We start from the raw sequence: 24,441 nt of genomic DNA on the forward strand, positions 1-24,441 counted from the left end.
TGTGGATTATGTAGAAGTGTATTAATTGGAACCGTGCATTTCTAGAGACTTTTTTAAGTCTGGTGAAATTTTGAAATATTTTTTGGCCATATTTCATTTCTTGCTGTATATATGGAATTATAGATGGCATAACTGTCATTAATAGGAATGTTTTTCAGAGATCGTTCTCACTGTCCGCAAATAGACCAAGAGTGAAGCTTGCATTTTCTTTCAATTCCAACCACAAAATCCTCTTGCCCTGCTTTCAGGTGCTACGTGGGAGAAGAGGAATAATGGAGGAGCCACACATTACATGGCCTCTTCTCCCTGTCCCAAATTTATATAAAAAAATACCTGACCTCCTGCCACCCTCCCCACCACAACTACCCTCTATGCTTTCCTATCCCTCCTGACTCTCCCAAAACTGTGCTTAAGCCAGGTCTACATTGACAGGCTCTCTAGAGCCTTGTTAGAGCAGCCTGACATTCATTTATGATGTACCAACAAGGGAAAACAATTTTGTTTCCCACTATTGCTAGATTCTAGGAGTGAATAACCAGATTTAGAATCAGTTATTCGCATTGGAGGCTTCAAAAGGAAACCATGCATAACATATAGAACTATAGATTGGTGGTAGTGAATAGCAGGGATGTTTTTTACCATTTGGCTCCAAGTGCAATAAAATAGCCGAGGACAAACTCCGAAGTAAAAAACATCTGTTATACACTTTTTGCCTATGCATAATTTTATGTTAAGTACATGCTGTAGGAAAGTGTCCCTTTTTGGCATGGTCACCCCCACTGTTTGCCTGGTATTTGATGTGGTTTTGACTGGAAGTGCACTGGGTTCCTGCTAACCAGGTCTCCGGTCTTTCCCAAAATTGTAAAATTGTGGCCCCAATTGACAATACCTTTAGCATTCCTTGTAAGTTCCTAGTACATGGTACCCCTAGTTCCTATGGCAGGGAGGCTGAAGATTGTCCTTAAGGGCTGCAGCACAAATTGTGCCACCCTACGGGACCCCTCACCTAACACATACAGACCGCCACTGCAGGCTGCATGTCCTTGTGCAGACAAAACTGAAAACAAGACATGGCACACAACCCTGTGTGTTATGCCCATAGACACTGTATGCAGTATTGGTAAATCACCCCTACAGCAGGCCTTAGAGCCCTAAGGCAGGGTGCACTATACTACATGTGCGGACATATCTGCTTGATCCGATATGCCTCTGTGCTGCTCAGTTCCATTACTGCTAGAGCCGATATGCCTCTTGTTAGAACCTGGGATGACAGGTCACCTAGGGTAGCCTGGCCTAGGGGCAAGACCTACAATTCTAGAGGCACAGTGTGAAGGTTGCAGACCACCCAGCAGTAAATCCACGCAATACACTTAAAAAGGACACTACACCAATTGGTTAGGAAAATAAGTACCTGTTTATAAAAATAATATACTCTGTTCTCTTCTACTTTAGGATTCACAATTCAGTACTTTACAATCAATCAGGTGAAATAACAATCCGCTTAAGCCTTGGGAGAGATAACTACAACTCAGTATAAGCAAATGCAGATATCATGGAATTAATAGAGATCTTTTTAGCAGTTTCAACTGGCATTAAAAATCGACATCAACAGTATCTTTCATTACATATGTTTCCAACAGCACTGGCTTTGTTTTTATCTCAATGCCTAAACCTTTTCCTTCCTTATCTGTACCTCTTTCACAAAGTGAGGGCATACACATTGAAGAGCATAGAAAATGCCCAAGCTCTACGCTGTCACCAGTAAGCTTTAGAAGGAGCTTGTAACTTTCCTTGTAAATTTGGTATTTCCAGCACATTCTTGATAGGTTGATCGTTAAGTCTACTCCCCCTCCTCATTCACCCCAGTAGACGGGGAAATCACCAAAGGGTAATCCCACAACTGGCAGGCTCAAGCGCCACCTTCCCCCTTCAGTTTAGCTCCTTACTTAAAGATGTCACGTCCGGTGAAACTTATCGGCACCAGACACAGGGGAAGTCACTCGGCAGTTCCTGGGAGCCCAGCGCTGGCAAGACTCCTCAGCGCCTCGGCTCCTCCGCCCTTCCCGCTCACGCCAGCTCTCTCAGGGGTGCTCGAGCAGAGAAGAGGTGTCTCCACACACACGTTCAACCGCCGAGGGGGATTCAGACGCTTCTCTTCACTCGGGGCTTGAATGCGCACCCTTCTAGGCATGCGCGAGGTGTTCACGCTACCGCCTCGCTTCCAGACCCGCCTCCGCGCTGGCTCCGCTGGCAAGACGCTACTCCTTCCGGGCCTGCTCGGTCCTAGGCCCCTCCTGCACAAAGGGAGTGGGTACGCCTGGGGCAAGCGCGGTAGCGCTTACGGACTTGAAACCTTGGGTTTATGCACAATGACGCGGCCGGTGCCCCCGGGGGCCCTGCAGACGGCGAGATCAGCGCCGCTTCAGGAAACCGGCACCCTTCACTTTCAAAGCGCCTCCTCAGTCACAATCCGGCGCCGATCTCTCCTGGCCACTGCTCCCTCAGCGCCCACTGCCCCTCCCAGATGGTGCTCAACCACTGAGCTAGGACAGCTCACCAGGCGCTGGCTTCACTCCACAGCAGGTGAGAGATGACGCTCTGTGGGGTGATTGAACGAGGGGACAGTCGCTGAAACCAGGGCAGGATGGTATTGAGGGCTAAATAAAAGGGTGGGGGCCACAAGAATTAACCCTCCACTGTTAGAGGGAATAACAGCAGAATTCCTTTCACCGGGCAGAGGACTGCGCTCCGCAGCGCCACAGTCTCCTTCTCCTGTTTACACCCCACTATTTTGAAGCTAGGGGTCAGGCAGGCGCCCAGGGTCTCCCTTAAACAACCACAGCAGGGACAAGACAAGGATCCCAAAGGAGGAGTAGAGAAGTGGATTAATTAGGCTGCTTCCCAGTCCAGGAGATCAACCCTCTCACTAGCCTTCCCCCACCTTCCAAGATAGCCTGTCCTCCAGCTGACTCTCACAGGTAGACAAAATGGCTGCCCCGCATTCCGCCTTATATAGGCTGACCCTCAGTGGTCCAGAATGGACCAGAAGGTTCTGGAACGCCCTATGCTAGGCTATGGCCAGGTTCTGAGTTTGACAGTTAGGGCAGTTGGTAGCCACCATTTTGTGTGGTTCCAACTTTTCCTGTCAGAACAGGCCTCTGGGCCTGAGGTGAAAAATTATGAGGGGGGAAAAGAACACCTATCCCCTTGACCAACACCTAGAAAAAGTCAGTGGACAAAAATGATCAAGGGTATGAGGGGCAAAAAGGGGACAAAATAAATAATAAATAGGAGGGACTACGCCAAAAAGCCAGACAGGTCTAACACCTCTGATCTGATCAGTTCCATTACTGCTGGTACAAGTGACCAGGGAAGCCATTGTAAGTTCATGTGCTGGACACTGTTGAAAACGAGCTCCCCAGCTACATGATAGCTTTTCTGAACCCAGAGATTTTTCATATCTAGCATCTCTTATTAATATGCCCACACTGATTCTAGTGATGGATTTATTAATACATGCACCTAGAGGGCACCTTAGTGGTGCCACCCGAAAACCTACCCACTACTAGTGTGCTGGCGGACTGGTCCTAGCCAGCCTGCCACCACAGTAGAGTTTCTGACCCCTAGGCGTGGGGGCCTTTGCTCTCGGGAGGTCAGAAACGAAGCCTACTCGGGCAAATTTACACCCCCTCCCACAGGATGACCTGCGAATTAGCATTCCAAGGTAAGGGAGGGATTCAAAGAGGCCACCACCTTTGGTATGCAAATCTGGCTCCCCTCACGAGAGAGGTTGCCGGCTGATTAAACACCCCCCCCTGCATCTGGGTAGGCCGGAAAATTAGAAGTCGGAGGGGCATGTTCCGCTCTGGCTAGTACAAACTTAGGAAGGGGGAGTAGTGACCCCTGTCTACTTGAAGTTGTATTTTCCCTGATGAAATGCACCAGAATTCTTTTCCACTGACTAGTACTATAAGCTGAATTTTTATAGACTGTGTTTTCTAATAACAAGTTGAATATCTATTTTATTCTCTATTTTAAGATGGTTTTAGGGAAATCTATATATGCAAACTGTATATGTTGTGTTGTCTTGCTCTAATAATTTGTTTTTGGTGTTTTTTATTTTGTGCTTTTATGGCTTTTATTAGCTGAATAAAGAATATTTTAACGAATGACCCCGGGGTCAGGAGCTCATTGGCTACTACCCTAGATTCTCCCAACACTCCTAAATCTAGTGTTTAGGCCACCAGGAAATCAGATCCTACCGACCTAGAAGAAGAAGGTCTGAAGAGCTGTGAAAAGCAAGAACTGAGGAAGAAGCAACTGGCTTGGCGCCAATCCTACCAGCCTGCCTGCCTGTTCCCGACAATTGCGCCAAAGTCGGCTCTCCCTGCAAGTTGCTGTGCCTCCAAGAGCCTAGGAGGACTGCAAGCACTTCTACAAAGACCCATACTCTCCAGTGGAGCAACTGAGCTGTTCCTTTGCACCCTGCAGGTACCAAAGAAATAATTGTGAGGACTCCAGGACTGCGTAAACCTGACACCTGCCAGTACCACTGCATCTATTGCCCCAAGCCCGAGTTGAAGTGGGCCAACGGGCCAGCCTGGTCCCCCAGCCCTCCAGATTAGACGCCCAGGTTGGGTTGGCCAGGAGGGGACTCCTCAACGCCACCTGCAGCCTCTGTGTGCAGCCTGACTGTGAGTGTCTTCCATGACGAAAACCTGATGAGTCAAAGCACCTCTGCAACCTTCACCTCTGGCCAATGGAGAAGCCCACCAAAGGTGTCCCCACACCCCCAAGCATCGCAAGACCTGAGCTCCCCTGTTGGCTCAGCCTGACTGGTCTCCCAGACCTGTGTGCTGCCTTTGACCTTGCCCCATACTTACCTTAAGTCATGGACATTGGTCCCATAAGTCGCAGTGAAGTCTCCTTGGTAAGAAGAGTTTACAGTGGCATTGCGAGCTAGATGGTATACAGGCGAACATACCCGGTGCAGGTGTCTGGAAACAGTCTGGACACCAATCCCACAGGTTATGTTGTCTAAATGTGCAGATCCTATATAGATTTATAGGAACTACACAACATGGCGCCCAATCTATATAGGATCTGGGCCTTTATGATTAACTCTGTTTTTATTAATTTGCAAACACACAAAATCGGTAGTGTACGTTTGAGAAAATCCCGTATGGTAGTAGTTTGAAAGTCCTTCCCCCTCCTCCCGCCCATATCTGGGCATTTAGAGAACATACCTGGTGGGTGTGTCTGTAATCAGTCTGGACACCAACCCCACAGGTTATGTTGTCTACATGTGCAGATCCTATATAGATTTTTAGGAACCACACAACAACCTGTATGCAGTGTGCCTTTCCTCCATAGGATAACCATACCACTTCAGAAATTGCATTGTCCATTTTTAAAAACTGTAACAATTCTTAACTCAAAACTTACCTGATGTTGATGTTCTTGGTTCATAAATTTATATAAAGATGTTATTTTTATAAATAAGTGTGAATCTTCTTATTGAGTTGTGCATCATTTATTGACTGTGTGTGTATTGCAGATATCAAACACTCTTCTCTAATAAGCCTAAGGCTGCTCGACCACACTACCCCCTAAAAGAGCATCTTGGGATTGCTAGAGCAAGCCCCTGTCTACTTATAAGGGAATACCCGGACTCATTGCACAGTATACCCCTTTTTGGTGTACTATATAAAGAGCTAGCTTCTTACACATGCACCTCAAAATCATCTGCACCTGTTTTCAACTGCTAGGGCTAGGGCAGAGGAGTAATGGCGACCCATACCTAACATAGCTTCTGTTACCTGGACCAAATGTGAAAAAAAGTTATAAAAAATGACCAGCTTTCAGCCATCAAATCCACCAACCACACTCTGTATTAATCCCACTCCTTACAAAATCATTGCCCGTGCCTTCCATCTTAGAGGCCAGGCTGAGCAGATTTCAATTCCTTTATGATGTAACAACAGTGGGTAACCATGTTTGTTTCCTACTGTTGCTACAACATAGCTGTGAATAACCAGATGTAGCATTAAGTTTTAAGTCTAGCGGCTCTCAGTGAGAACCGTACGTCATAATAGCATTGTAGAAATGTTGGTTGATATGACCTATTTAATGAATGGGCAACTAGTCTGATGATCAACATGAAATTGCGTGTTTTCTGAGTGAACATTCGGATTCCGAATCAAACCCTTTAGAACCATTATTTTGGATAATTCTAAACCAATCCTGCTTAACTTAGGTCACTAAAGAAAACATGCCTGCCAATATTCTTCCAAAATTACAGAATCGGGGGTTTGCCCAAATCACCCTCCACTACTTGGATAAGAACATCACACTATACAAAGTGGTAACGTTGAGGAATGGATATCTCGATATTACCTATAGCGTTCAACTAATTACCCTATTCAAGGTACATTGTCCTGCCCCAATTTCAAGTGCATCAAAAACCACATATCACTCAGACTTCCTTGTTGGAGCAATTCTTCATTGTATTGTAGGAAAATTAAAAATAGACAAAAAAGAAAACATTTACACAACTACATACATATACTCTATTAGACATTTAGAGTGCATATCAACTGTTCATAAAACAAATCATCATGTGTGTGTTGTCGCCTAGACCCCAATTACTTAACCCCTTAAGTGCTGCCTCGGTGCATTGGCCGACGGCAGCACTACCTCCCCAGTGCTGCGCACGACCATTGGACGTCCATTCAGCACTAGTTCCAATGGACAGCGCAGCACTGGGGAGGGATGTTTAATAGCATCTATGAGGTTAATGAATGTCAGTTTTCGTACCCTCATTAATAGCAATACACTGCGAGGTAATCCTGTATACACATGGGGGTATCCCCTACACCCCCTAAAATGTTTTATACATGTGTATCTCCACTTAAATACAATTATTCTTTTTTTTTTTTTTTTTTTTTTTAAAAACCTTTATTGGACAATATGTGCAAACAAATACGGGCCTACAACCCACAGGCCGGCCTCGACAATAAAAGGCACATCAGCAAGCAATTAGGCGACTCAGCAGCATAACAGAGCATGGAACAAGTAATCCAAGTTACATTATACATAATCGCGCCACCGAGAGGTAGGATAATGAGGTTTAATTTTTAAAGTTTTTAAATGAGTCCACAGCATTAAGGTCAAGAAGGATCCGAGTCAGAACAATACGATGAGGACAGAAGTGGGCAACGAGCATCATAATAATCAGCAAGCATTATCCGCAAAACAATCGACTGTAAGCAAGTAAATCAGGATAGAAAAGAATTCCGTCACCTAGTGACCCCCAATCGCTACCCATCAGTTCCCAATCCACCCTCTGACCCAAGAAAATAAGGAAGAAAGAAATAAAGGACAAAAGTGATAAGAAGAGAAAAAGAAAGAAAAAGAGGCCCATAGAAACTAAAACGTTCAAGAAATTAACCCCCCACCCTACACGCATGCAGAGACTACGGCCTACCCCCCCCTAGCAGTGTGTCTGTCGCCCCAAAGGAGTGCCCGAAATGCAGAAGAAGAAGAAGATAAGAAAAAGAAGGAAAAAATTCACGTTTGATCGGAGGAGGGCCCAGGATATTACCAAAGCAGACAGTAACGTTACCCACGGCCGCCCAACCCCAGGCCCCGACCTAGTACCTAATCAACCTGTACCTCCAACAAGTGTCATTCACAGTCCCGGCCATACACATAGGAAGTTGCAGCATAAAAGAATACATCATCAGCCCTGTCCCCTTCGAACCAGCATGACAACAGAGTCCAATTCCAGATCAGCCAACGTGGATGGGGAGGGCCCCCGTGGAATCCAGTGCAGAAATCGTGGTGCTTGCGATGGGGCAAACTGGCTTGGAGCTCGATGGCAGGGGGCACAAGAAATCTTCACTGCCAAACCGAATACAGCACAACGGGGTGCAAGACCAGATGAAAGTTCCAGCGTAGCAGCCCGACGGAGCACAAACAGCAAGTCCAGAATGATGCAAGGAAGCAAGTCTCCAGAGAACAAAGGAGAAGGGCAACATGGCGTCTGAGACTTGAGCAACGGCCCTAGCAAAGGAGCAGTGTCGCCGGACTCCCCCGAGGCGAAGCCGAGGAGCACTACAGCAGTCACGGAGGCGCGCCCATCCGTCGCCTCCGTACACTCCAGAGCGGGTGATCCACTGTCGACCAATGGAGGATGTGGCGTAGTGCGCAGTGCTGAGGGGCCATCGTGACCAGCTGGAAGGATCTCAGTGAGCCGGGCCCCCAAATCAGTAGCAAAGTCATGAAAGGCCATACGCAGATCCACAAGTGCATCCAGGACATCCCGCAGCCCCAGCGGAGGATCCGGAATGGGGGGTGCATCATTGGCCACCATCTTGTGCGCACGGCTGTAGAGCGCCACGGAAAGCAAGTCTCACTCGTCAGCGAGCGCCCCCGAGAAATCCGTGCAATGTCTGCAGGGCACAGCTGGCACTGTGATGGGAAGGCAGCCGGTCGAAAGGAAACTTCTTTTATCAAAAAGCCGGCGGAGCAGGGAATCCCACTGGCAGGCACAGGGTTGCAGACGTGGAAAATGGCGTCCGCCACGGGGGAGTGCAACAATGAAGCAATCCCGGCTCTCTTCCAGCGAGGCCGGGATACAGTGTGTGGGAGCCGATACAATGTTGCAGGTAAGGCGCGCTGGGCAGCCAAGCCGAGGAAAGCTGCTATGAAAGAGCCCAGCGCCAGCCTGTAGAGACAGTCCACCGGCTCCTCCCCCTCCGCAGCGGCCGCTGCTGTTGCTGTCGCCGCCGGCCGTCTCCGTAACTCGATGTCCCTGCTGTGGCCACTCGAGAGGCCGGGATGGAAGCAGAGGCTCTTCACCACCGGGATCGCTCCGCTTTCACCGGAATTCGTCACAGCGGGAGTAGGAGCGTCTCCGAGGTAAGTGAGGTTCACGGAGGTGCAGGATTTAAGGCAGGATATCGGTAAAAGGCACACGGGTCGGCGGAGCCGAGGTGCTAGGCGGCCATCTTTGCTGCTGGCTAGGCTCCTCCCACAATTATTATTCTTGATTTTGTGTGGATTCCTCCAAAAGATGAACTGTAGACGCATTTAAGCCCCTATTCCTTCTGGGCCTCATCTGGACAAGGGTTAAGTCTCCCATGGACTTTATGTCTCTGGGGAGTGGCCCGTAGCTAAACGCTGTCCTCACTCTACGAATATAAATTCCACTGGATGGGTTGTAGTGCACTATATAGTTTCTGAACCCCCGGACCTTCTTGAAATGCGTCTGGCACCACTACTTACATCAGAATAAATCCTCTACGTCCTGAAAGTTCAATTAAAGCCCTCAGCGCCTTCCGGTGAATATTGCACGGTTTAATTTAAACTAGTCTAACCGCTTTCCAACAGCATTGCGATAGAGAACCACTAAATATTCTTCCAGCAAGAGACCGTACCAGAAAATAATGGCACCCATCACCCCTTTTTTAACTAAATGAAAGCTATGCTGGTCATTATTGACTGAAATAAACTTCTGAAGTCTCTAAGGGGTGCAGAAGTTGTCAAATATTAAAAATAAAAAAAGTTTGCAAATCTGATCCACCAATGCAAGTTTGTGGCAGTTGTCAAAGCATAATCAATTCACCCAAGCTTCCATGGGTGCCCTAATCTTCCAGCATTTAGGGAGTACGGACGAACTAGCATCAATCATAAATGGGTCTAAAAAATAACCACAGACTCCTTGCTGGTTTAAAAAAAAAATCTAAAGAGACAATTAAATGAGGAATTGCTGCTTTTATTGGCAAGGGAGACTAGAGTAACTAAAGAGATCATCACGTAATACACTTTTCTGATTTTGACTTAGTTTTATCTTCTGCCTGCAGCCTCTTCTGTTCTTACAGTCTCACTATGTTAAACTAAACTGCTTGTGCCGACGTTTTACAATAATTGTGTAAAATCCTACCGCTTGATATTGAAAGAAGTGTCTTCAGACTTAATGAGATAAATAACTATTTCAGTGCTCTCTCACATACCATTTCTAACAGAATCCTTTTTTACCCTTTTTGGTTCAGGACTATGTGTAGATAAAATGAGCTGTTTGAGATTAGCATTTGCCCTATGGATGAGCTTCCCATCATTGGTGTTAATATGTTCTTTACAAAGAAAGTTAATCTTCACACTTGAGTCCTTGAATGTCAGAAGATTGGCTAGCAAGGCACCTGGTGTGGAGGCAAAGGCAAAGCTTGGTATGTGCCTTGCTGACTCCTGTCTGGCCGAGCGGTGGGTGCCTTATAATTCGTCCCATCTTTTCTGATTTGGTCGCAGAGTGCAAGAAAGGCCAATTCTTGATAATTTATGTAGGCAAGGTGTAAATAGGTCATTAGGTGAAATGCCTTGCCGGGATAACACTCCTCCAAGGGCTCACATTTCACATAACATCTAGCTCAATATACAAGCTCCAGTTGCTGACCCATTTGTACCTGTCTAGAAATAATTAGCCAAACCTATTTAGAACACCAAGTTTTTTCTTATGAACTATGAGAGGAAAGTTCCAGCCAAAATATCTTTCATCATTTGAAGTCGTGGGTTTATATTACCCAAATGACTAAACATGTTGGCTGGAAGTTTCCTTTATGAAAATTTAAATTTGACAAATCCAAAGAATCTGTTTTGTGATTGGAATCAATAGTGAAGGACATTTATGCTGTACATATTTGGTGTGCAAACATCTGTCTAATACTTTAATTGGGACACAGGTACATACATCTCTTACTTCAAGTAATAGAATTGCCAGTTGTAGATGGGGCAGGAGAATGGTCTGAACTAAGGAAAGAAACAAAGTGTTAAGTCATTAGTACAAGACTAGAAACAGTGAAACATGTACTAATATGATGTGAGTTTATGGATTAGTAGGAGGATAAAGACATAAATCCAATGTTAACCAGCACTTATAGAAGTGACAGAAACCATGTAAAGTTGGTTTTATTTAATCGATCTGATGCAAATTACTATTTACAAGTAATTCTGTACTGGTTAATTTTTAAGAAGTTGGGCAAAGGACTATTTACAAGTAAGCCTGTACTGGTTTATTTTTTAGGAGCTGGTATTTTAGGTTTGTGTAAATAAAGAAATAAAAGTAATCTAGAAGCTTTAATGTATGTAAAGGTAGACTTGTCTCGGCTTTCAAGTTCTACCAGCAGAATTCATGCATTTATGAGATCTTTTACTGCACTTTATTTAAAATCAGCCCTTGTGTTGGAAACATTTTTTGAAACCTGATTGCATATCATCATCAAAACCACTTCTTCTTAAATTAATACAGGCATTATCGGAAGCGTTCATCTTCACGAGGGCGTTCAGGTAGCCGATCGAAAAGTCGCTCTCCTGCAGATAAAAGAGTAAAGCGAACAGATGAGCGCCGTTCCAGAAGCAGAGAGAGGGAACGCAGGAGGGAGAGGTCTCGCAGTAGAGAGAAGAGGAGATCTCGTTCGAGGGACAGGAAGCGCCTGAAGTATGATTTCTTACACCTAAAGCATTGTCTTTCACGATGTTTTGATGCATGTTGTACACAACAATATTGAAGACAACAACAAAAATCCTCTGAAATTGGGATAATTTTGATTGTATTTAAGCTCATGTGATGCACTCGTAAAGGTTTTGTTGGACTTAGTAGAATGTAATTGGTGTCAGCTGCTTAATGACCTACTTTGTAGAATTTATAACAGACTTTAATGACATCACCTAGTGTATAGGCTTTAGTTGACCAATTGTTCTAATACTTATCATAATTCTAATAGGTTTTGCTGAAATTGTACTGTTTTAACTTGATTGGTCATAGTCCTGTTCTTGGTATTCTGAAATAATATTTTTTCTTTGCAGTAGGAGGTCAAGAAGCCGTGAAAGAGACCGAAGCAGAGAGAGGGAACGGAGTAGAGAAAGGAGAAGATCACGAAGTCGAGACCGAAGACGATCTACAAGTCGAAACCGTGGGAGACGATCTCGCTCTGCTAGCCCTGGCAAAAACAAGAAAACAGAAAGACGGTACACATTTTCCCATTCTAACAAAGTGTTTCATTTTGTGCTTTCAAAAACACATGGCTAACTTAGACACGTTGATTGATCTACCTGATGCAGTTTATAGAGTCTGGCTACTAGATAGCGATATTGTTGTACATCAGCAGTGACTGTTTTAGTCCTCCTGAAAATTGATCCAGTCTGGAGGAGTCGCTTATAGGAATAATACATTTTTAATTACAATTGCAGATAGCTGTGAACACAAATGTCTAAAGGTCCTCATCATAGTGAGTTAATACTTGAACCCTGGTGATAAATGAAGTGGGTCTCATGAAAGAAAAAGTTTTGACTTCTACAATAATGTTCAGTGCCTTTCTGTTTTGTCTGTTGTATAGTGCTTTATGTAAGCGACCCACTGCTGTAAAATACTTGAATTAGGAGGATTTTATTTGTTTTGTTTTTCTAGTGCACTGAATGTGCTGAGATTAGCATTAAATTAGGTGTGCAGGTGGCATAACATTAAATGATGATATGTCATTGGTGCTGTTCAATGTGGCTTATTTTAGAGCCAAACTTAAAGCCTCGATTTCGAGGCTTGAGCATGGTCTGATAGGAAGTAATTATCACCCTTTGGCTCTGAGCACGGCAATTTTTTTTAAATTATTCTTGCCAATTCATCAGACCTTGGTTTTGGAGATTAGGTTGTTATTTGATCATGGGATTTGGATTAGTTACAGATGCTTGAATTTGAAGGATACGTATTGCAGGCTAGTTTAGAGTAGACATTTCCAGACCTTGTGAAGTGCCCTGAATTGGACACTCTAGTTACTAGGTACCATTGTAACAATGCCATGGCTACAGAATATATTCTGTGTGTCCAAGTCGTGTAAGAAGTTTAGCAACAGTGTTATGGCCTCTCTTAGGACTCGTAGTTGGATTGATTAAAAGCCAAGTTATAGGTAGTTGCATAAAAATGTGCATGAAAAGGTATTGATGCCAAACAATAAATTCCACATGGAAGGATGCAGATGAGCACTTATACATACTTACCTACAGAAAGCAGGTCTCAGAATGATTAGCCCAGAAGAGACCAAAACTATGGGCAGTGACAAAACAGAAATAGCAGTGATTAAAAAATATGACGGGGCAAAATGCTATGCCTGCCATGCGGCTGAATTGTATTTGGCTTGTAAAGTAAGCTGGTGCTGCTTATAATGAAACTGTTTAATAGAGCAAGAGGGCAGCTAAGCCTCCCACTAGCATCTAAGTCAAGGCAGAGTCTTGGAAAAAATGACATTCTATAGACCCCTTTTGATGCTCAGCATGGATTGCATAGTGCTTAGTAAGATTCTTTTGATCATGGTTCTATCATGAATCAGGTGTTCATACACCCTGAACAAAGCGAAACACTGTATTGCGCATTAGAAGATTGAGCCAAATCATTGAGGTACCCGGGGAGTACCACAACAATGCAATAGTGCTTTCAATAGATGTTTAGAAAGCTTTGGACTTTCTGCAAAAGTATACACTAACAGTAATAAATAAAATGGGCGTGGGCTGTGTATTTAAGTCCTAGGCTTCAAAGTCTGTGTTACAAGTAAGATTGAAACTATTTTGAGACCTGCTCGACAGTGGGAGAGGCCATTGAAGAATTGTAAACCCTTTAACAAGTATTGTTCTAATGTCATCTGTGACACAGACTGAGGTATCTAATTTCAGGCATGTGTATTTTCATTATTGTGCATGGCCTTGTCTAATAAACAGCAAGGAAGACTTCAACACTCTGTGAATGTAATAGTTCGTCTTGACTTCCCATGGAGCTAGATCATGGATACTGGTGGGTTAGTTTAAAGAAGTTCAAGGGTGCAAGTTGAGGGTGCTGCTGTGAAGAGTTCTTTCACAAAAGGGGAACATTACAGAGAAACAGTGTCTGATAATATTACATAGATTAACTTCTATTTGTTAAAATGTCTAGCAAATTAAGAATTGTCACTAGGTCATTTGTCTGCCAAAAATTGAGCTCTAGTCAAACTGTGGTTCCTTTTTCCCAATTATATTGTGCATGCGTACAAACGTACCTGTAACCTTTGCTTTGCAAACCTAAGTCTTGTCTGTCCACACCCCCTTGCACCCACTCAAGGTTCCATTCATTTAGACTTATCGGATTCAATTACGGGAACTTACGCCCAACAGTTTTTTTTTTTTTAAAACAAATGTTATTGGTTTTATCCTGATCAAAACAATACATGGAGCAATGTGAGTTTTATATAACATCAAAAGGATATAATGATTAGTCCCCACCACTTTTTAAATATTCATTACAAACATAAAGCAAGAACTTGTGTCCAACAAGACCTAATAATGCGCCATATCTTATGAGTGATTGTCTTGGTTATTTGTGTCTCGAATACAGGTAGTATAGTATTGTTAATAACTCACCATTCCTACTGGAGTGCTATAATCTAGTTTTCTAGCTTACCTTCCGCTTTATTGTGTGTCTCCAAGAAAATTTTCCTGTACGTGGCCCACCTCTTTCATGGTTAGGTCTCGCCTATTCCATTCCGCAAGGAATGAATATGTGAGTCTAATGCAGCTAAACCACTACTTAAACTCAAGGCTCTCCAAAAGCGGATTTTCAACAGTTCACGAGAATCACGTGACCACAAGCTCCTGGTGCATGAGCTCGCATTCCATCATCAAAGGCAGCCCAGCCAGCCCAGCCTCCCTCACACAAAGCTTCTCTCAGCAGGCAGCCCACCCCCTCCCCCTCCCTCTCCATATGGTCGCTTGAGTTGCCCACCCCCTCCCTCTCCAGCGCCTGCCTTCTCTCTGCCCACGCATCGCAACTTGTTTAAATTTCAGCTCCTTGAGATTTTTCGCCGGAAAGTGCTTTGGGTCCAAACTACCCACTCACCCTCTTTATCATTCACATTACTTGCGGGCTACTCTTTTATTTAATACACAGACTTGCTCTTCACCTTTCACGGCGCAGGCCGTGACTTGCATTTCTACTCTCCTCAGCCCATGTAGACACCACACCTAATTTAAGTACGGAGACGGCACTCTTGGAGTTGTCAGAAGTTATAAGGGAGACATTGGATTCAGGGGGCAAGGTCATGCTTGTCATGCTTGATCTGTCGGCGGCCTTTGACACCTGTCCCTCATGAGGCGCTCCTCGCAAGACTTTATGACATCGGTCTGAGGGGGACGGTGTTCAATTGGTTTACATCTTTTCTTGAGGGCCGCCGACAAACGGTCTGGGCCTCCTCGAGCTCTGCTGAGATGCCGCCTTTGGGAGTCGGAGTTGCAGGGCTCTGTGTTGAGCCAGACTCTTTTTAACATCTTTGACACCTTTGGCGGCATTGGTGGAGGCTTCTGGGGCCCAGATCGTTTTCTACGCTGATGACACTCAATTGCTTTTCACGTGTAGGAAGGATCAGGCTTTTGACTGCGACAGCATTCGGGGCTGCTTGGGGATGGTCTTTAATTGGTTTCAGCAGAATAGCCTTAAAGCTAATTCCAGCAAGTCGGAGGTACTGTTTTTTGGCTGTGCCTCGGACCCTGACTGGCGGGCCTGGTGGCCATTGGACATGTGCCCTCCTGCTCAGGCATCCCAGGTGGCAAAAAATCTGGGAGTCAAGATTGACAATAATTTGACCCTGAGATCACACATTCTTGGTTTGACGGGCACGTGCTTTGGCATTCTGAAGTTGCTCCGGAAATTCCTACCTTTGCTAACAGAGGAGCATAGAAAGATTACTGTGCAAGCCTTAATCGGCTCGAGATTGGACTATGCCAACGTCCTTTACTTAGGTCTTCCGGACTATCTTGTTCAGCGGCTGCAGGTGGTGCAGAACTCTGCGGCCCGCGCCATCTTTGGTCTCCATAAGATAGCGAGAGTATCTGGGTTGGTACAGTCGCTTCACTGGCTGCCCATCCGGAAGCGGATTATGTTCAAAGCGTTGACTCTGGCTCACAAAGCGCTTTTTGGCTCGGGAGCTAGGTACTTACAGCGCAGGCTGGTCTTTCATCGCCCGGTTCGATCGCTGCGGTCGGAATCTTTGTTCTTGGCCGTGGTTCCCCGAGTGAGGAAGGCCCGTTCCGGTGGCCGCTCTTTTGGCTTAAGGGCCTCTCAGTTGTGGAATACCTTGCCCCTGGCCTTGCGGTGCATCCCTAATTTGTTCCTGTTTAGGAAGAGCCTTAAAACATGGCTTTTTAACCTTTAGTATGTCTGTTTTTTTCTTTTCTTGTCTGTCTCTGTTTTTACTGGTGTTATGTTGTCACACTGAGCTGCCCAAATAAAGCGCCGGGACACTCTTCTTGAGTAGCCGAGCGCTATAGCAATAAATTATAACATAACATAACCATGACTCGCATTCTTGAAGGCAATCTCCGCCCCCTGGTGTTTCTGGCTTTTCTCGAGAGCTTCAAAGGCTTCACGGCCACCAGGCCGTGCAAATCACTTCATCTCAATGTGCTTGTTCATCTATGTGCACTGAATTGTGGCTTCATTCATACTAGTCATGCCTTATTCCCCAGTTACGAGAGTAATTCACCCAAACTTTACTCATTCAGCCGTTATCCCGTAACAGCAATCAACCTGTGTCTGGCCTCCATTAGGATTCCAATCTTTCGGCCAGTTCCCTCATCAGCAAATTAACTGTGCAGAGCCCCCATTATCCTCTCCCCGCCCTTGACAAGCTTACTTCTTCAAGGTTTGATGTTGCCTTATCACGTGGGGTTTATAAATGAGCCTCGCCGCATTTAGAGCCAATCCAGAAATACTCTTTAAAAATGTATAAATAAATCAAAACAAAAGATAACCCTTTATAATGCCGATAGCTCATATCGTCCTCTCCTATTTCCTTCTGACTATTTTCCAGCGTGGACGCCTCCGAGCCGCATGGGGAGAAGCAGCCTTTAATGTGCCGGACGGCCATGCAGTGAATAATTAGGGGAGGAGAAATGCCATCTGTTGCTTTGCGCTCGGCCTCAGGCCGGCATTTCTCCTCCCCTAATTATTCACTGCATGGCCGGGCGGCACATCAAAGGCTGCTGCTCCCCATGTTATGTCGTCAGTTTCCTCTGCCTTTTATCTGTGCTAGCAAAGATGTCGGCATACGGCCTCTGAGGCTGGCTGCTTCACCCCGTTGGGTTCCCCAGAAGTATCAGACTGTCTCACAAGTGACTGACTCTGTCCCAGCCATATTCTGCCCATGTCACTCACTCTGCCCGAATATTACCAGCCCTTCAGGAGCACCAAATTGTCTCACGAGATACTGACTCTGTCCCAGCCCTACCAGCCCTTTAGAAACACCCTCTTGCCCAAGTCACTGACTCTGCCTCAATATTACCGGCTCATTTGAAGAATCAAGCTGTTTCACGAATGACCAACTCTGTCCCAGCACTATCGGCCCTTCAGAAGCATCGCGCTTTGTTTACTTTTGAACAGCCGGCAGAACAATAATTAGCTACGCGCTGCTCAGGTAATCTTTCGCAAATCAATCAGGCTGACAGTTTACTTCCATATGAGACATCAATTCCACCGTATATGCATTGTTTTGATCATTTCACAAATGAATATTGCTTTAGTAATTTATGCCAACACTTCCTCACTTTTCTTGTGATCTTTCAACTCTTTTGTAAACACTTTCACGTTGTCTCTGCTCCTTCGCGCTCAGTTTATTTTTGAAAGTATGCAGATTACAACAGCAGATAAAATAAACAGTTCTCTATAATTCAAGCTGTTTGCACATTCTAGTCATCTTGCGCGCAATAGAGGCTATTAATTTTGTAACACAGCTTTCTTCAATTGTATTAATATCTGTAACACGACTTTCTCCAGTTCTAAAATGTCGTGACTGACTAAAATCTATTTACTTTAACTTCCAGAAGATATTCTCCTCCACAATGCCAGAGCTTCCCCCGCCCCCCATCCACGCAATGCCAGAGCTTTTCACTCCAAAACATCACACTAAGCTTGCCCGCATTGGCCCCTCCGCCCTCAGCAGACAGACAGCAATAAAAGATGCAAAGATAGGGCTTATGTGTTTGGGCTGGCGAGGGATTTCACAAACAGACTCTCTCTTTTCCACCACAGACTCATATGTTGTTACTAAAAGGAAATGTAATGTTTTCTTTCTTCCTTCCACTCCTTTGTCCCTAGCGAACTTCTCCTGTCTTTGCGCCTACTGCCTTCCCTATGAGTATTTAATTAAATGGTGCTGTTATTGTGCTAGAGTGTGAGTGTCCCCCCCCCCCCCCCCCAACCGAGCCTATCTGGCACTAGTCTGTCTACCACCGACATCAGGCAGACGCTTGACTGTGCTAGCAAAGATATCAGCATACGGCTTCTGAGGCTGGCTGCTTCACCCCGTTGGGTTCCCCAGAAGTTGCAGACTGTCTCACAAGTGACTGAGTCTGTCCCAGCCTTATTCTGCCCATGTCACTCACTCTGCCCGAATATTACCAGCCCTTCAGGAGCACCAAATTGTCTCACGAGTTACCGACTCTGTCCCAGCCATACCAGCCCTTTAGAAACACCCTCTCGCCCAAGTCACTGACTGCTCCAATATTACCAGCTCATTTGAAGAATCAAGCTGTCTCACGAATGACCAACTCTGTCCCAGCCCTATCGGCCCTTCAGAAGCACACTGTTTACCAAGTTAATGAATCTGCCCCAATATTTCTGGCCCTTCATCCACCATCCAACTCCACCATCCAACTCCACCCTCCACCCTCCAACTCCACCCTCCAAATCCAACTCCACCCTCCAAATCCAACTCCACCCTCCAAATCCAACTCCACCCTCCAAATCCAACTCCACCCTCCAAATCCAACTCCACCCTCCAAATCCAACTCCACCCTCCAAATCCACCTTCTAACTCCACCTTCTAACTCCACCCTACAACTCCACCGCCTCCTTCTCTAACTCCTTGTTCCCTTCTCTTCTGTGCTGATCTGCTGCTCTCTTCCACCTGCCTCCTTCTTTAACTCCCTGATCTGTTCTCCCATGCTGATCTGCAGCTCTCTTCCACCCGCCCCCTTCTCCAACTCCCTGTTCTCTTCTCCCGTGCTGATCTGCTGTTCCCTTCCACCGCCTCCTTCTCTAACTCCCTGTTCTCTTCTGTGCTGATCTGCTGCTCTCTTCCACCCGCCTCCTTCTTTAACTCCCTGTTCTCTTCTGCTGTGCTGATCTGCTGCTCTCTTCCACATACATCCTTCTCTAACCTCTCACACACACACAACCACACCCCCAACCACACCCCCAACCGCACACCCAACCGCACACCCAACCGCACACCCAACCGCACACCCAACCGCACACCCAACCGCACACCCAACCGCACACCCAACCGCACACCCAACCGCACACCCAACCGCACACCCAACCGCTCACGCACACAACCACTCACGCACACAACCACTCACGCACACAACCACTCACGCACACAACCACTCACGCACACAACCACTCACGCACACAACCACTCACGCACACAACCACTCACGCACACAACCACTCACGCACACAACCACTCACGCACACGTCGCCGTCACTATCTATCTATTCCCCTCCCTCTATCTATCTATCCCCCTCTATCTATCTATCCCCCTCTATCTATCTATCCCCCTCACTCTATCTATCTATCCCCCTCACTCTATCTATCTATCCCCCTCACTCTATCTATCTATCCCCCTCACTCTATCTATCTATCCCCCTCACTCTATCTATCTATCCCCCTCACTCTATCTATCTATCCCCCTCACTCTATCTATCTATCCCCCTCACTCTATCTATCTATCCCCCTCACTCTATCTATCTATCCCCCTCTATCTATCTATCTATCCCCCTCACTCTATCTATCCATTCCCCTCACTCTATCTATCCATTCCCCTCACTCTATCTATCCATTCCCCTCACTCTATCTATCCATTCCCCTCACTCTATCTATCCCCCTCACTCTATCTATTGCCCTCTCTATCTATTGCCCTCTCTATCTATTGCCCTCTCTATCTATTGCCCTCTCTATCTATTGCCCTCTCTATCTATTGCCCTCTCTATCTATTGCCCTCACTCTATCTATCGCCCTCACTCTGTCTATCTGTCTGTCGCCCTCACTCTGTCTATCTATCGCACCACCACAGCATCACTCTGGGTCGCCACAGCATCACTTGTCGCCACCACAACATCCCTCCGCGCCACCACAGCATCAATCGGTGCAACCATTCAACAACAACTAGTTCAAATATGTACTCTCAATGTTTAAAGCTTTATTACAAATGTCACAAAAAGACGTTAATATTTCACTTCTGTTCTTGGATTTTCGTCACAATAAAATACACTGAACATAATCTTCACAAAAGGTATTTACAAAAGTTTAAGCTATTGCCAATATAAATTACAATAAATGTTATTTAAGTATTAATTATTTAACAAAATGAAAAGCCATGGTTATTTGTAATATCAATACATCTAAGTCACGTAAATACAAAACATGTTGCATTACAAACGCGATGTGTCACATTTGCAAAAGTTAAAAGTATTGGCATTGTAAATGACAAAGCTATTAATTTTGCTATTTTCAAAACCAACACATAAATATAAAATGTGTCATTTACAAGACCAATAGCTCAAACCTTCATAATGCGAGACCTATTGCATTGCAAATGCTTGTTTTGGCATGTTTCTGTGGTCATTCCTGGGCCATGAATACTTGTCGCTCTATTTCCAGAATGTAATCCATGCCCTTAGTCTATATCGATACACAAGGTGGCGTGTCGACTTTCCAATGTCTGGCTATGTCTCGTTTTGCAGGTGTGAGGCATAAGAATAAAATGTGTCTTTTGTAATGATTGCCCCCAATTCCTTCTGAGTACTGTAAGAGTAGAAGTTTGGGAGATCTGGGAACGTCCCATGTTAGTTCCACAGAGAGACTATTAAGCACCCCCCTCCTCCCCTGCCAGAATCTATCCAGGGCGGTACAAGACCTGGTTATATGTTGGAAGGTGCTTTCATCTGATGAACACCGAAGACACTATGGGGAGGTGATCAGCCAAGCCATCCACAGTGGATGTAGAGTATAGTATACCCTGTGTAGATATTTAAATTGGATAAAGCGGAGGCGGTATATATTGCGGCTTCCCATGATGATTGGAGGGCCTCTGACCAGTCATAGTCATCGATCGGTCCTACGTCCGCATCCCATGTAGCGCGTAAGGTAGCCAGGTCGTCGGGCTATTTGTCCCTAGAGTCTGATACACTTTGGAAATGTTATGGTCCCCTAGATCCCCATCAGGAGTTTGGCTTCTAATGAGCTAAATTCTGGCAAAGCAGTGAAGTCCTCGATATAGGGGTTTAGAGCATGCAGTAGTTGTAGAAATTTATAAAATTGGGAATGGGGCAAGGAGAATTCTTTCTGAAGGTCTTGTAAGGATTTTAGGACTGGTCCCTTCATAATTTCTCCTATAGTTGAATTTCCAATACTATGCCAGCTACCGAACCCCTGAAGGTCTGATACCTGCAGATTAGTCGATTTCGCCATAACGTGTCTTGCGTGTTTGGCATCCCCACCAACTGATTCGGCAGAAGGTTTGTCACCAAATCTTAATCACAACTCGTGTTGCAGCGGGAAGGCCTTTAGTGTCAGACCTGCTACATAGAAGTGAATATAAGGAAGGTTCTCCCATGATCCACCGTTCAACCGTATATGCGGGTTCATCTCTGGGCCCATACCATCATTCGTTCAGGATCTGTAGCTGTGTAGCCACATAATCGGAATGTATATCCGCGGTAGCTATACCTCCACAATGTGGATTGTGTACACGTTCATAGGGCAACACTAGGTGTGCTACCCCCCACATGAATTGTCCCAATGCTGCATAAAATTGACGGAACCACGTCATAGGAATCCGGTAGGGGTGATAATGTAGCTGGTACAATAAATTTGGTCAAGATACCATCTTAAAGATGGTTGATCTTCCATACAGTGATAGGGGGAGTGAGGACCATGTCTTAATCTGGCTGTGATGAATTCTAGGTTTTTTTCCCCAGGAGATTGTTTGGCTATCTGATACAAAAACGCCCAGGTAGATGAAGCCGTGTGTTACTGATGTCAGTCCCTCTGCCAACCGACTTTTCCCAAGCGACCCGATTGGCCATATTTGTGATTTAGAGACATTCATATAAAGGCCAGATGTTTCGCCAAAGATGTGCATGACTTGAAGTGTACAGGGACCTGTCTGGTGGGAGTTGGTCAAGAAGAATAGGATATCATCTGCTATAATGCTATACAATCAGTGGTTTCAGAGGTCCATTTGAAACCGCAGTAGAGTGCATCACGTCTTACCCAGGCTGCGAGCGGCTCAATAGCCAGGGCAAATAGCAAGTGGGAGAAAGGGCATCCCTGACTGGTGTCTCGTCGGATTGGGAACTGAGCTGAAGTAACTCCTGCCACCCGAGCGGGGGCCGTTAGGTTTGTGTATAATAATCTTATTCGTGCAATGAAACTGGGCCCATATTTAGGTACCTCAGTAGTATAAACATATATGTCCAACTGACTGACTCAAAGACCATGACCATGTCGACCAATAGTAAGGCAGCGGGTCTGTCCAAAAGGTCAATGGCAGCTATTGTAATCTACGTATGTTGTGCAGGGTAGCTCTTTGTGTCATGAAGCCGGCCTGGTCTGGATGGATTGCGTCTTTAAGATGTGGGATCAGTTTGTTTGCCAGCACATTGGCTAGTAGCTTTGCTTCAATATTTAGGAGAGCTATTTGCCAGTAGGACGTACAAAGATCCGAGGGGCACTCGATTTAAGGAAAACAACAATTTCGGCATGCCTCCAGTCTAATGGCAGGAGTTTATTCTGAAGGGCTTTGTCAATGGTCGCAAGGTAGCACGGCTACACTATGGTTGCAAATGATTTTAAAAACTCACTAGGGAATCTGTTGGGTCCTTGTGATTTACCTGATGGAATCTCAGAGACTGCGAAGGTTAACACCTTAGCAGCGTCGAACGTTCAGCGCCCAGTGCTGAACGTTCGAATAACGGGTGCTGGCCCGTCGGCCAACGGTCATGCGCAGCACTGGCAAGGTAGTGCCCGCGACGACCGTTGGCCGACGGCAGCACTTAAAAGTTAATTTCTTAATTGAGATAGGGTCCTTGAGGGAGCTTTGCGCATCATCAGACAATGCCTCAGGTGAGATATCCTGGAAGAAGTCCTCTATCTGGCACTCTAATAGGACCTTGTGTTTAGTATAGAGTGAATGATAAAATTCAGCAAAGGTCTTAGCAATTAATGTGGGGTTGGTGATCATCTCATCTGAGGGTGATTTAATAACAGGTAGAGCTCTATCAGTTTGAAAGTGTACTGACACAACCTGTGTAGAGGTTTCCCGGATTTGTGCCCCCATTGATATATCCTACTTTGCGTAGCCTGCCAGGTATATTTAGCCTCGTCAAGTAGGATGCTTTGATATCTTCTCTGCAAAGTTACCAATAGTCTGCGAGCGTTATTGCCGTTTGGCTCTTGTGCTTCCTGCTTCGATTCTAGGATCTGAGGTTCGAGTTGCATTAGGGTAAAGTTTGCCGATGTTTAACAGCCATGCTTTGACTAATGTTGAACTCCCGGATGGTGGGTTTCATGGCCTTCCATAATATATTGGTGGAGGTTGCAATTCTTCATTTAATGAAATATTCTAGCCGGGCTTTGTGAAGGTTTGTTTTATAGACCGGGTTGTGCAATTCCATGGCAACAGGTGCTAATGAAACTGGGATCGCTCTTGGCCTTTCCGTAACTAAAGTTGGACCGGGGAGTGATCTGACAGACCCCTAGGTAGAATCTCTGTCGGGACCACTCCATGAATATGTTCTCTAGGAATGAAGATATAATCCAATCTGGAGAAAAACCCATTAACAGTTGCAAAGTACGTGTAGCTTGTGTTTGTAGGGTGAAAGTTTCTTTATGAATTGGCCCATCCCAATGTCTGGACCATTGGCCCCAACCGAGACTCCCTTTGTGTGTGGTGTGCAGCTATAGGGCGGCATCTGTCGCCGGCAGGACTGCACCCCTAGCTTCTAACAGGTGCCTCCCAATAGACTGATTCTACTCAGTTGAGAGGGGGCCCTCAGTGACTTGGCGAGCTCTCGCCTGATCCCAGTTGCACCTGATAGGATTAAGCTGATTGCGTTGGCACCGGCCAACAGGTGGCCCATCTTGGTAAGTTCTCCTGTGGCCATTGTGTGTTACCATTCGTGTTTCCTGCATGAAATGCTCCCAATGGCCTATATGCCTATGAATTTACTGCGCAGTGTTAGGACTCTTCTATGATTGCGCCCTCCCGGTGCGCGAGGCCTCCCTACCTCTCCCCTAATGTGGTTTGGCGAACGGAGGGCTTCTCCTTCCAGGATCCGGGTTGGGCGTGTCCCCCGCTGACAGGCCG

The 24,441-nt window shown here is 45.6% G+C and overlaps 1 protein-coding gene across 1 annotated transcript in view; it reads left to right on the plus strand.

Annotated features, from left to right (window-relative positions):
* The window catches only part of DDX46 (DEAD-box helicase 46), a 970,300-nt gene that overhangs the window by 40,213 nt on the left and 905,646 nt on the right, over positions 1 to 24,441 (plus strand). Inside the window, exons 2-3 of the mRNA XM_086931496.1 lie at positions 11,306 to 11,494; positions 11,863 to 12,024. Coding sequence (XP_086787622.1) covers positions 11,306 to 11,494; positions 11,863 to 12,024 — 351 coding nt within the window. The remainder of the gene's footprint in view (positions 1 to 11,305; positions 11,495 to 11,862; positions 12,025 to 24,441) is intronic.

Source organism: Lissotriton vulgaris, chromosome 7 (assembly GCF_964263255.1).
Source record: "Lissotriton vulgaris chromosome 7, aLisVul1.2, whole genome shotgun sequence".
NCBI lineage: Eukaryota > Metazoa > Chordata > Amphibia > Caudata > Salamandridae > Lissotriton > Lissotriton vulgaris.